The sequence below is a fragment of the Haemaphysalis longicornis genome, unplaced genomic scaffold (genome assembly GCF_048455015.1).
Source record: "Haemaphysalis longicornis isolate Haplotype H1 unplaced genomic scaffold, Haemaphysalis longicornis Haplotype H1 scaffold_2, whole genome shotgun sequence".
In the NCBI taxonomy this organism is placed as follows: domain Eukaryota; kingdom Metazoa; phylum Arthropoda; class Arachnida; order Ixodida; family Ixodidae; genus Haemaphysalis; species Haemaphysalis longicornis.
The window spans coordinates 19,617,735-19,630,668 of record NW_027526295.1 but is presented as its reverse complement, the minus strand read 5'-3'; the positions used below and the strand labels follow the sequence as shown (position 1 = coordinate 19,630,668).

The following is a 12,934-nucleotide window of genomic DNA, read 5'->3' as shown; positions in this document are numbered from 1 at the left end:
TCCAAGAGCTGCGCAAACCCTTCACCGATCATCCAACAGTGCACCGAATACAACATATGACTGCAATTTTGTCGCGTAATGGGATCACTACCCGTTTGGCATAGGTTCCGGGTCACACAGATCCGGATGGGGGCAACCAAGCTGCACATGATGCAGCACGGGAGCGCCTTGATAGTACACCTCCCCTGGTTGACAACGCGTCGCCCTCCCCCCCCCCCCCCCCCCCCCCCCCTGCCCTCGCCTTCAACTTGATCACGCACGCCAGGCACGGAAGTGCCGTCTTTCTTCCGTTACCCCTCCTGGCTACCTGGCTCTGGCTCCCCCGATGCCTCGCTCTGCGGAAGTATTCGTCAACAAAGCTAGAGCCAACGCAGCTCTCACACCCCACATCACAAGAAAATGGATTTATCCGACAGGGTCTCCACCTCCTTACTGTCCCCACTGCCGAATGACCGTATTCGCCACCCTTGACCACCTAATCTGGCGCTGCTCCGCGTTTTTGCTGTACCGGCCTATCCTCACCAATGCTATGCCTCCCGATGCCTCAGAAGATGATCCTCCATTTGAAGATCCGAATTTTATCAGGGCCCTTGGGCTGTTCGGCGTAGAGAGTGGTCTTTCAATATTAGTGTAGAATCGGGCCTACTCCGGTCGTGAAAATCCCCTAATGGTAGGTCTACACCTTAGCCTGACCTCCGCGGTCTGAAGGGAACCCCTGTGCCGTCTTCATGGACGCATCATCTTTTTAACTGGGCTACTCCTCCCTTCCCCTCCTTCCCCTACCCCTATTTTGGCCGCATGGCCTTCCCTCGCCTAATAAAGGACTACAACAACAACAACAATTTCCTCTGAAGTACGAGGAGGCAGGCTGGGACTAAAGGCTACAAAGCCCGACAGAGGCCCCGGCCCCCTTTGGTACAGTACAATGATGAGGCAAAAGTTTTAAATACTGCATTCTTTTTTACAGGAAAGCTGTACTTGCCTGTAAAAAAGAATGCAGTAACTTTCCTGTAAAAAAGAATGCAGTATTTAAAACTTTTGCCTCATCATTGTTTTGCCTCATCGTCAAAGATTTTATTTCCTCTGAAGTACGAGGAGGCAGGCTGGGACTAAAGGCTACAAAGCCTGACAGAGGCCCCAGCCCCCTTTGGTACAGTACAATGATGAGGCAAAAGTTTTAAATACTGCATTCTTTTTTACAGGAAAGCTGTAACTTTCCTGTAAAAAAGAATGCAGTAACTTTCCTGTAAAAAAGAATGCAGTATTTAAAACTTTTGCCTCATCATTGTACTGTACCAAAGGGGGCTGGGGCCTCTGTCAGGCTTTGTAGCCTTTAGTCCCAGCCTGCCTCCTCGTACTTCAGAGGAAATAAAATCTTTGAATCTTTAAATCTTTGAAGATAGCAGTCCCGTTGCCATGTATCCTTTGTCAGAGCAGCGCAGAGCGAGCAACGCATCTTCACCCTCGCCCTCGGGCGCTGAAGCGTGTGCGAGCAAGACGGGTTGACCAAAGAAAGTGGCCCCTGGCGCCAAGCGCTGAATGTGACAAGCGTTGCCGCTTGAAGCGAATGAAAAGACAGGCTAGCGAGCATGGTTGGACGCGCACGCGCACATCGGTGTCTCGACACCAGATGTGCAACGTCAGATGTCGCGGCGATGCATTTTGCCACGCGCTCGCGTGCCCCGGCTTATATAGACGGCGGGTGTACCTACCAGCATGACTAACTATGGGAATAATATGCTCAGCTCCATAACACCGAGATTACTCAACACTCTATATAAAAATGGTGTCGACATAGCAAATGTAACCCCAAAGAACGTGTTAGCAGTGTTTCTTATGTGATGCTCACCTTACTGCATTTTCGTTACCTGCATTGCCCCTGCACTGTATTTTATAGAGTACCGTTTTTTTCTCTTGCTATATATGCATACCGTCGGGCCGTTTTCTGTTTGTATTGCGATTGTTTCTTTGTGTATTTTACTGCAATATTACGTTTTCTATATCCAGAAAGTACTACTTACACTAGTTGCAATCAAATGATGAACATGAAATTATTTGCTGCTGTATTTGCGTTGTACACACTGTTGTCCAGGTCCAGGGGGTTGAAGCTTTCTCAAGCTGCAGTAGTGAAGCTTTTCTCCAACCCCCTGATGTACTCGTACATGAAATAATCTGAATCTGAATCTGAATCTGAAGGCGGTGCAACAGCATTCACCAAAGTGAGAGCGAGGAGAAAGACAGATCTATTGACTAGACAACGGAAAATATATACTATACAATATCGACATAGTTATGCACACACTTGTAGGTGCTTAAGGGGTAGTTACAAGGCGTGGTAATTAGAATCTTGTGCCAGCATTTTAAAAAGGTAGGGCCACAACGTACTCGCCGCAAAGTAAAACAACAGAGAAGCAGTTCGCAACATTTTTAACGCAATACAAACCGTAAAAACACGACTAAGGCATTTTTTTAGGAACGCAAGTACACAGTTTGAGTCAACTGTGTTTAAAGGTAAAACATTAAAATCAGCTGCTGTGCGTGCGAAAAAAGGACTGTTTGAAAGCATCTGTACATGAAAAATCTTCGACGTTTTTTTTAGTGGTATGACCGTGTTGAGCGCCGTTGGATCGGTTCATGTTCTTAGTTTTAGGTATGCCGAGTTTACCATTGTTTTATAGCGGCGCTAACGAGTTGAAGCCCTCATAAATACTGAGTTTTATCAGATTTCTTTTAATACAGTTTTCCGTGTGTTCATTGGACTCAGAGGAACAGGTGCTTGAACTGGAAAAATGCTGTAAGGTGGTCCTTCACCTGCAGTCCCTCTCGAGCCTTCGAGTGCCAAAGAGATAGACCGTGATGGAGCCAACATGGTTGTCAGTAGAGCACTTCTTGAAGTGGTGACCGTTCCATGATTTGTAGCTGAATATTAGGTCTGCAGAAGAAAGAGAAAAGAAACTTGATCAACAAAACGTATCGCTCGTGGTTCCCTATTTTATCTACGAGCAGAATATTCTTGCACGTTTTCTTGCATTGCTGCCAATTTCGCTCAAAGGAGAAAGCCTGTGATCGGCCGTTCTGCTTGCCTAGAGATTTGAGCAGCAAAGGCGCACAGGAGCGGAAGGCGGCGCTGCCCATCGGTATGTTCCGGTGGGGTCGAGCAGCCTCCCCACCCACTACCCCAGGAAAATCAAGCAATCGCAGCTGGCACTAATGATGGGAGGATTCAACGCAAACGTAAGCACATGAACGGACGGGTAACACATGAACCTAGAAACAGGAGCGACATACCCGTACTGGTACTGCAGCCGGACAAACGGATGCGGTAGGCCGAAAAATCTTTAAAAAAATTGCGCCATCTCCACGAAGTGAATGATGATGAGAGGGGCGAAGCTAAAATGCTTATCGGCGAAACCGTGAAACATTGTTATAGGTCTTCTTGACGGCGCGCACCATCTGAATGAGTGAAGGGCAAAAGGCGCGTTCGTAGCCATGCTCGCGTCTCGGTTTGTAGCGCAGTGGGAATTGCGCCAAGTACCCCGCGTCGCAGCCAGAGAGTCGTGGGATCGAAACCGGGCGCCGCCGCGTCAAGACAACCACTCCTCGCTCGCAAAGCTTGAAACTCCCCACCGCACCGTTGACAAGCCCGTCGAAGACGTCGATGTTTGTGGTGATTATGTAGGGCTTGTTTGGGACGATGACAATCTCCATGGGTAAGTTGGCGAATTCGGTGTGTGACATTTTAGCCACCTTGGCCGTCGCCTTCTGCAGAGCGTCTTGTGTCCCGTACCCCCGGTACGTGTCTTGAGCTCGCAGGCGACGAACGACAACCTCTTCTTCTTCCTCTCCTCCTTGTTGGGTAGCAACGAACGCGTTGAACGTTTTGACCTCTTCGGCCAATCTTTGGTTGCCCAATCCCTAGGGGGATATCTGCCGCAATCATCATCGTGGTGCCGTGCAGCAACGAGCAGCAACGAGGGACGGGACAGGGCCCGAGCAAGAGGAGCTTCGCCCCTAAAATAAAATGAATGATGATGATCGCGCCTCATTTGATGCCTGAAAAAAATAAACTTCACAGAAGCACTGCAGCTGACTGGTCCGATTTAGGCCAGGCAACATTGAAGATAATTTTCTGGAAAATAAATACATTCACGCATTTATTAATGCCCTTTTAGCATGAGAACTCTGTTTGCCAACGTTTTTGGTTAAGCGTAACACCATAACTGTTCTTTACAGTAATGAACACGCTCAGCTAGAACAGCGCTAGAACAGTGGTTTGGGCTAGTTGGTGCATACTAACTGTAATTCAAAACAGCGCAAAAAGACGGGACAAGAAACGACGACCCACGGCGACACACGGGAACCAACTAGGTGCTAGTCAGCGCCGTTGTCGTCGTTTCTTGTCCCGTTTTTTGCGCTGTTTTGAATTTCCGTCAGCTACAACAGGTGAGCATAAAAGCAGCGTTTCCACTCACTTTGGAAAAGCGTCCCGTTCTTCTCACAGAGCGTCGCTTGCGCCACGTCCATAGCTTCCTCCATCCGCCGAATGGTGTCTTTGTCAGCGGAGCGGCAGGAGTCAAGTACATTGTGCTGGTGGCACTGTGCCCTCGTCCTTCTGAAGAAAGGCCAATCCAAGTAGACGGTGTGAATTCCCCAACGAAATCAATGAAAACAGGAAGTAACAGCACTATCAATACTAATAGCCGAGTCGTTCAATACTGTTCTGGTCACGAAACTTTTGCGCCATTCCATAGAGAGCTGATACGCTGCCTGGAACGGCTGCTACGCGGCGCAGACTTTCGTAAGGGGGCTGTCGCTGCCGGCGCAGTCGTGCTGTCGTGCTGTCGAGCCCGCATCAGTGGCAGCGGCGGCAACCCGAAGGCACTGTGTGCAGGCAGCGAGTGGCATTCACCGCAACAAAGTTTCTGTCGTCAGTGTCACACAAACTTCATGTGCCATTGTACCGTGTACAGCTGCCGTCAGAAGTAACTGGAACACGTCTCATAAATTTATAGTAATTTCTTCCTCCGGAAACTGCTTGGTGCATTGCTGTGCGCTTAGAGGAGTCCTCCTTAATCACGACCGGCTTTATAGATAGCGACCTGCCCATCGCTGCCGGCGACAATGGGAGCCAGCGTGCCAAAAAATTGCCGTCTAGCGTCTAGGGAAGGCGCGCTTCGTATGTAAGGCTATGTTTAATCCCCAAACACGCCTGCTTCACTTCACTCGCAGTGGGGTCGTACCAATCAATGCCGATTGTACCGATCACTACCTATAATACCGCTCAGCAAAAAGAGGTCACGGTTATGTCTTTCCCTGTTTCTTAGTCGTGAAAACGCCGACATACACCGGTAAACCACACAGCTACCATGTGCGCCTGCTCGACTAGCGTTCTTCATTTTCAAGCATTTTTGTTCATGTAAACACGCGAAAACTTTTATCAACTTCGCTTTGCGTCGAGGAGCTGTCGTTCGACGTGAAGCGCGTCTATGCGCTGGCAAAAGTTCACAGGGGAGGCTGGAATATCTATAAACACCCAAAACGCGCCATTATGTGCGTGGAAGTGCCGCCATACTTGCAGAAACCCATAAATGTTTTTCACCGAAGGGAGCACTAATCAACGGCGATATGTTCAGCGGCGCTGTGGCGTTTTAACTATAACTGCACAGCCACGTTTGTAAAAGCTCCATTGGGGTGGCTTACAAGACCAGCAAATGGCTAAGTTGAGTATGGCAGCCGTATTAGGTAAATGCTTGCAGTGAGAACCGCATCTTCGGGATATCTTTTTGGATGTACTGCCCCCGTACCGAAGCAATCGGAACCTGGTGACAAAAATTGCCTGCCGGGCTTGCTAAGCTGCACGCAACAAAACACCATCGCGTACGCTGTGTTCATAGAAAGTACGACCAAAAGAATAATTCCAGCACCTTCCAGAATATTCGTTCGCGAACGCATTTGTTTTGGTTGGGTTTGTCGCCGAGCCCGGCCTACACCGTCTGTAACCCATAATCATTGCGCAAGCTTAACGGGACGAGATGTCCTTCTCTCTCCCTGCTGAATTTCCGCTGTCTCATCGTAATGGATGTATACGAACTAGCCGAGTTCTCGACCTTGTGTTAACCTACAACCTCGGCATCACTCACTGCGGCTACTTTTTCAAGACTTACTATTCATGCTGCTGCTACAATGCCATTTAGAAGCTGAATTCCAAGACTGCGCGGGAAATTTCTGACGCACGCCACTTTTTGTTGTTTTACTCGTGCTATGAGTCGTGATCCAATAGGAATTACCCGCCCGCCAAGTGCTTCTTCCTGTTTTTCCTCTTCTTTTGGTGCACTATGTGAAACAGTGCGCGCTAACTACTTCTTTCGGCTCATTTTGTTCTGTTGCATGCTATACAAGACAACATGCTCAATAATTCTCTTTGCTTCAATCTTTCCGATGTATGCCCCCTATCAGACATACGGAACGCCATGGAACACGTTAACAAAGGGTAAGCAGCTGTAGACAGTTGTTTGCGGACGACATTCGGGCGGGTGCGCGTTCGGTGGACGCCTGCCGGGAGTGGCGTGCTTCCAAACGCTTCGCTGCGCAGAGCACCCACTTGACATGTGCGATGTCACTGCGCGCGCTATTCTTTTGAACGCCTGCTAAAACAAGCCCCCGTCCGGCCTCTGTAGCCTCGATGTAAAGTACTGAGTACTGGCGCTGACGCCTTGGGTTTGAGCCCAAGTTTTTCACAAATTAAATTTTTTTTTTTATAAACTCAAACCTACGCGACTTTTTTTTTTAATAATACTTATTTGGTATGTTTTGCGTCACTTTAGTTTTGGGACGCAGCCAATGACCACGTTTAATTACCGTCTGCATCGCACGAACAAACATGTCACGTGGATTCTCTGTGCAGCGAAGCGTTTGGAATTACGCTTCCGGGTGTCCGCTTTCGCCTGACTAGCGAAGTAACGATTACGCGTTAAAACTTTTATTTGGCCACACCGCCAATCCCAGAGAAGGTGTGCACTTCCCTCTGTGCGAATCGGCAGGGAGTGCGCCCGAAGGACCGAGAGAAAGACGAAATACGGCGATGGCAGGCCGAGCAAACGCGTACGCAGTGGAGAAATGGGGATCAAATGCAGCCCCAGCCGGTCCAGCGGCGTCCGAAGAACTAAAAAGAACCAAACAAGCAATAACAAATTCGGCACGCGCATTCGGTGAGCATGGGCAGGTTGCATCTATAAGGCCGGTAGGGTACCTAATATTCATAATCCATAAACCTATAATTTCTGTCATAAAGCCAGTAAGCCAAATATTTTGTGATATTCACAAATCTTCGTTCCAATCACTGATGACGGCAGCTGAACACGGTAGACAACATGCATCTTGGAATCAACAATGCTTAAGATGCGCGGCGTGACGGAGTGCCGCCCCGGCTGCCGAAGCACAGGCGAAAAAGGGACACTCTTCGATTTTCCGACCAGCGCCGAACTTCGACAGCAGTGGAAAACGGTGGGCCCCGCGGTACTCGAAGTCGATCCCAGTACCTCCCGCACGTGAGACGAGTATTGTACTTCGGAGCCATCGCTGGGGTTAAAAAGCTGCTTCTTCCAGCCGCATTGGGACAATATCCCGAGGAAGTCGTGTGAACAGCAGAAATCCGCATTTAATCCCACCACTGACGGTGGCTCCTGGCCCTCTCATGAATGGTGGCACCCCTAGCGGAAGCTTTTGTCCCTACATCAACCTTATGACGGAGTTTCGTGACCATAACTGCATTAAAAGACTCTGATAATATGATAATAGTAAAGCAATTATACAGTTCACCATCAGTGAATGGTAAGTGACTTCGCGAACAAACGGGGATAGAGCGAAGGAGGCAGGTTGTCTTCAATTATCACGGTAATTCGCATCCGCAGGGAATACAAACGTCGCTTCCCTCCGCTTGTCGCAAAGAAACGGTGTCCCGGCATGCCCAAGAAAAACTCACTTCACCAGGCTCATAACGTCGCGTTCAGTGTCATCGTGGGCATAAATAAAGGAATAAATCAACACAAGCTTGCATCGTGCGTGGCTACTTCGTGACAAACAGTATATTGGAGGCATGGGACCGTGGCGAACGTGATGGCTTGTCTTTGTGAAGGCCAGGGGGGTAAAGCGAGCTCCGAGACCGTACGAATCGTGGGCGCTGACATGATACAATTCTCATGGTTGCCATATCAATTTTATTCAGTCCTCTAAACAGTTGTTCCGTCATTATTTAAATAAAACAAAGAACTGAAGCAAAATAGTTACAAATAATTGCCTCAGTAATTAAACTAGCTCTATAAAAAACTTTTACTGTAATTAAGCTTTAATTAGAGAACAAAGAGTGAGTGCGTAGTTCAGTTTTGGTTTCGATTTTCGGTGTGCTAGGAAGGGGCGAGGCCCTTGCGCCTGACTTGCGAAGTGTGTGTGTGCAGTCTCCAACTCAGATCTGCGTGCGTGCAAAACGTGTACAACTGATACAACTCGGATGCACGCGCTGAGCAAGTGCCTTCCCGGGCGCTCGCGAGGCTGTCATTCGTTTCTTCACGTTAAGCACCCTATCTATTGCCCCTGCACTGACGCCGGAACAGCGATTCCGATCTGACCTTGGCTACCGCAAGTTCACTACAGGCTACGGAGTGGCAGCGATCGTTCTCGTTGGAAGAGAAATAAAAGGAGCTTTTATAATCGTGTCAGAGTGGCCGGTTTTAGTAAGGACTTGTCTTGGAAAGAGATTAAACTGTTTAATGACTGGAAAACTGATTACATTGCGTTATGGGATCGGGGAATTGGCACGGAGAACGTCCGTCGCGATGCGCGGCGGTGGGGCGACTCTCTGCGCACGAAGTTCAGTTTCCCCTCGCAAGCGAAAGTCCGAAATCCGAACTACACGCACACAACACGTACGCCGGCGCCGCTCGGGGCCGCGTGATGGTATTGTATAAACACTGGCGGCGTCTCGAGGAGGCGTTGGCGGCGTAAGCTGTGGCGGTGTCGTATACGCTGCAGGGCCGTCTTCTCCGCTTTCCGTTCGTTCTTCTATTTTCTTTCGTTCGTCGGCCCCCAGCGAATTCTTCGTAGCCCCTGACACGACCTCCCTTTAGAAGGATCTGTCCCCAGGTCCTTCACCGAGTTGGCGCCCGATGGAGCTATCCGCGAGCTCTGTGGGTGTCGGCGTTGTTTGACGTCCGTTCGTATCCAGAGACTCAACTGTGCACGGCCGTTTGCGCAGTTGCTCGATGCTGGCGTTTTTTTTTTTTTTTTTCGTTGTTCCGGATAAACTTCGTTTAGTGGGCGTTCGTTTCGAAGAGGTCGGCGAATTTCAAACTGACTTGATTTTTGCGTACCGTGGGATTCGTTTCGTCGGACGTGAACTTGGGAGCATTTACGGCGTTGCGTTGGTCACGTCGCTTCCGTCGGCGATTGAGTCTGTGTAGCTTCTTGCGGGTTTGATGCGCGTGGGAACGTTGGCGTGCGTTTCGTCTGGTGGCGAGATGCGTTCCGTGAAAGTCGCGGAGTTCGGTGCGTTGAGGGCGTTGTTTTGCTCGAGGTGTGCGTTTCGTACGGTTCGGGAGCCGTTTGTCCTTTCGTTCAGCTTGCGGTGGCGTGGCGTTGTCGTAAGTTGGCGTGGCTGATCGGCAGGGCATTCGATGCTTTCGTGTGGATCGGCCTCGTTCGTTGTTCTCGCCGTGACCGTGTCGTCGCTAAAGCTCTGGTCACTTGCCGGTTGTTTCGAAAGTGGTGCGGTAGGCATTCCTCTCGTGCAAGTAGGCTCGATGGCGTCTCGTTTGCCTGGTGCCCGTACGCTCACGGCTGCATCCTTCTGTACCATGGTGGTGTTTGTCGGATGAGTCTCGATCGGAGCAGCGGGGGCCGGGGAACTTGTACGTTCCGGCTCGAACGTGCCGCGTGCGCTGGGTGCGTAGTTGCTCGTAGACGGGTTCACCTGCGCGAGTGCGGTGTCGTTCGTTGGGTGAACTCGGGCTGGAGCAGCGGGTGCCGGAGAGCTCGTACGTTCCGGCTGGGTTGAACCACGTGCGCTTGGCGTTTCGTTTCTCGTGGCAAGGTTTGTTCCTGCGGTTGTTACGTTCGCTGGCCAAGTCCGGAAGGCAGCAGCGGGACCGGAGCGTGTCATGAATAGCGTTTCCTCCGTGCGTGCTGGCTTGGTCGTGTTCCGTGCGTCGGGCGTTTCGTTGGTCGTGGTCAGCGCCTCTGGTCTGGGTACGATGTCGTTCGTCGGCGGTACCTGGACTGGAACAGCGGGTGCGATGGTTGTCGTGCGTACCAGCTCGGGTGCGTTCCGTGCGCTGTTCGTTTCGTCTGTGGTGGTGAGCTCCACCAATCCGGGTGCGTTGTCGTTGGTTGCGTGGACTGGGGCCAGGACAGCATGTGCGGAAAATTTCGTATGCACTGGCTCGGTTGCGTTCGGTGCTCTGGGCGTTTGTTTCGTGAGCTCCACCAATTCGGGTACGGTACCGTTCGTAGGTGAGGTCTGGACCGGGGGAGCGGGTGCCAGGTGCGTGCTGCGTTCTGGCTCGTGCGCGCTGCGTACGTGGCGCGTCTCGTTGCTCTTTGCCGAAAGGACCTGCGCGTTGGTGGTGTAGCTCGTCGGTTGGCTCGTTGTCAGAGCAGCGGTTGTTCGCGATCTCGCCAGGAATTCACTGACCTTCGCTTGAGTTTCCGTGACCGTGGCGATCACCTGGGAGAGGTCCGATGAGCGGGCGGTGCACCGTTTTGCATGCGTCGTTTCGTTCGTGTGCGTGCTGTTGTGCGTGCTGCGCGTCTCCGGACCAAGGTGTGCGTCGTATCGTTGAAGGCTTGCCGCTGGCTCCGGCACCGTGGGAAACGTGTGGCCGACTCTCGCCAGTTGTCTCCGAAGACGTTCTCGTTCTTCGCGCAGCCTCCCGTTCTCGAATAGCGCCGCTTGCAGGTTCGTCTGCCATTTGTCGTCGTAGGCAGCCTGAAGTATCGTTGGCACATTCGATCGTTTGGAGAGCTGGCGACGTTTTTCGTTGTCCTCTAGGAGACGCGAGACGATGTCGTCCTTACGGCCAGAGCAAGGTAGCCCTCGTGATCGTAGTTCGTTCACCAACTGCTGCTTCTTCGTTGAACACAGGACGTCGCGTTCCGTTGAAATCAGCAGCCGGTCGATCACCGTTGACGTGGAGTCCGTCGTTGCCCCTCGTCCGCGTGCCGCACTCTCGTAGTCGTGGTGCAGTTCGTCCGCGTCGTTCGTCTCCTCGTCCGTTCGTTCCGTGGCCTCAAATCCTGATCCTGTCGACTGCGCCATGTCAGAGTGGCCGGTTTTAGTAAGGACTTGTCTTGGAAAGAGATTAAACTGTTTAATGACTGGAAAACTGATTACATTGCGTTATGGGATCGGGGAATTGGCACGGAGAACGTCCGTCGCGATGCGCGGCGGTGGGGCGACTCTCTGCGCACGAAGTTCAGTTTCCCCTCGCAAGCGAAAGTCCGAAATCCGAACTACACGCACACAACACGTACGCCGGCGCCGCTCGGGGCCGCGTGATGGTATTGTATAAACACTGGCGGCGTCTCGAGGAGGCGTTGGCGGCGTAAGCTGTGGCGGTGTCGTATACGCTGCAGGGCCGTCTTCTCCGCTTTCCGTTCGTTCTTCTATTTTCTTTCGTTCGTCGGCCCCCAGCGAATTCTTCGTAGCCCCTGACAATCGTACCGTTCCAGTTGTTTTATTCATGGAACTTCTTACAGCTCTCCGTGCTTCGATCTTTTGCGCAAACGTTCGTAAAGGTAGAACGAAAAAATAGGTAACGAAATGCGGTTTGTTTTTAAACCAGTCACAATAAGACAATAAGTTAATGTTCTCTCCCCGCGCGCTCTGTGCAGCAAATTACTGCCCATTCAGTCCGGCCAGCTTTCCCTTTGAAGTGGTGGAAAGCAGCTAGAGCTTGACGAACACAGACAGAGAGGAAAACGGGACACGCCGCTGACTGTATTTCGCATACTCCTTTGGCATGCATTCTGCCACTCCGTTGGCCTGCGATCGACCGCGCTCTTTCGTTCCTGTGCTTCAAAGGGCCGCGACTCACCGGCAATATCAGCGTTGGCCCATGCGATAACGTTTTTTTTTCTTGGTGTCAATAAAGGCTCCACATTCAGCTAAAGTCACAGATCACTTTACTTCATTTGAAAAGCATTGAGCCACGCGCAAAATGTCACAGAATGGCAAATAAAGCGGCACAGCGCAAAAATGCTTGGAGATCATGACGGAGATTCATTTTTCTGTGCGCCCCAGTACGGATCAGCTGATTCCTTGGCGTCCTCGCGCATGCGATCAGTCGCATTCGAGCTTGCGCGCAAGTGTTGTGTGAGCGTTGCCACATCTTGCTCAAATAGTCTCAGTACATATAAGTCACACGCTGAACCGAGAGCACGACGGTATACCTACCAACAGGAGATAAAACTACGCAATGCTGTCGACGCCGCCTGCACAAAATCCGCCTGGCCAGCGGTCCGCCATGTTACAATTAATCCCGGCATGCTTCGCTAGCCGGACGCGGAAACGACACAGTAGCGCGTTGCCAGATTACAACCCATCGCTTTCGCCGTTTTTAGTAAGCAAAAGCTCAGCTGGCAACCTTCAAATCGTTGTATCATGTCTGCCACTGTGTGTCGTACGGTTCCAATGCATTGGCTCAGCGGCGCGCTTTCCCTCTAGAGTCAGTATATTATCTCTATGGTGAAGGCTTGTCTTCGCACCTTGTAAAGCGCCGCTGTAACTAGGACTGATGAAGTGTAGGGGGATAATTATTGGCCATACATTACCCGAAAAAGATAAGTGGCCTCTTAACAGCAAACCTTTTTTAAAAAATGCCAAGGAAACAAATGCCAAGAAAAACACGCCGCCCGCATCTTCCCACGGGGGGAACTCGAGTAA

General features: G+C 51.0%; 1 protein-coding gene across 2 annotated transcripts in view; it reads right to left on the bottom strand.

Moving 5' to 3' along the window:
• LOC144168786 (uncharacterized) overlaps positions 1 to 12,934 on the bottom strand; it is a 139,889-nt gene that overhangs the window by 34,924 nt on the left and 92,031 nt on the right. For both annotated transcript variants that reach the window (XM_077697757.1, XM_077697758.1), the window contains 2 exons: positions 4,473 to 4,612; positions 2,812 to 2,932 (listed from right to left, as the gene is read on the bottom strand). In XM_077697757.1, the coding sequence (XP_077553883.1) occupies positions 2,812 to 2,932; positions 4,473 to 4,612 (261 nt within the window). The remainder of the gene's footprint in view (positions 1 to 2,811; positions 2,933 to 4,472; positions 4,613 to 12,934) is intronic.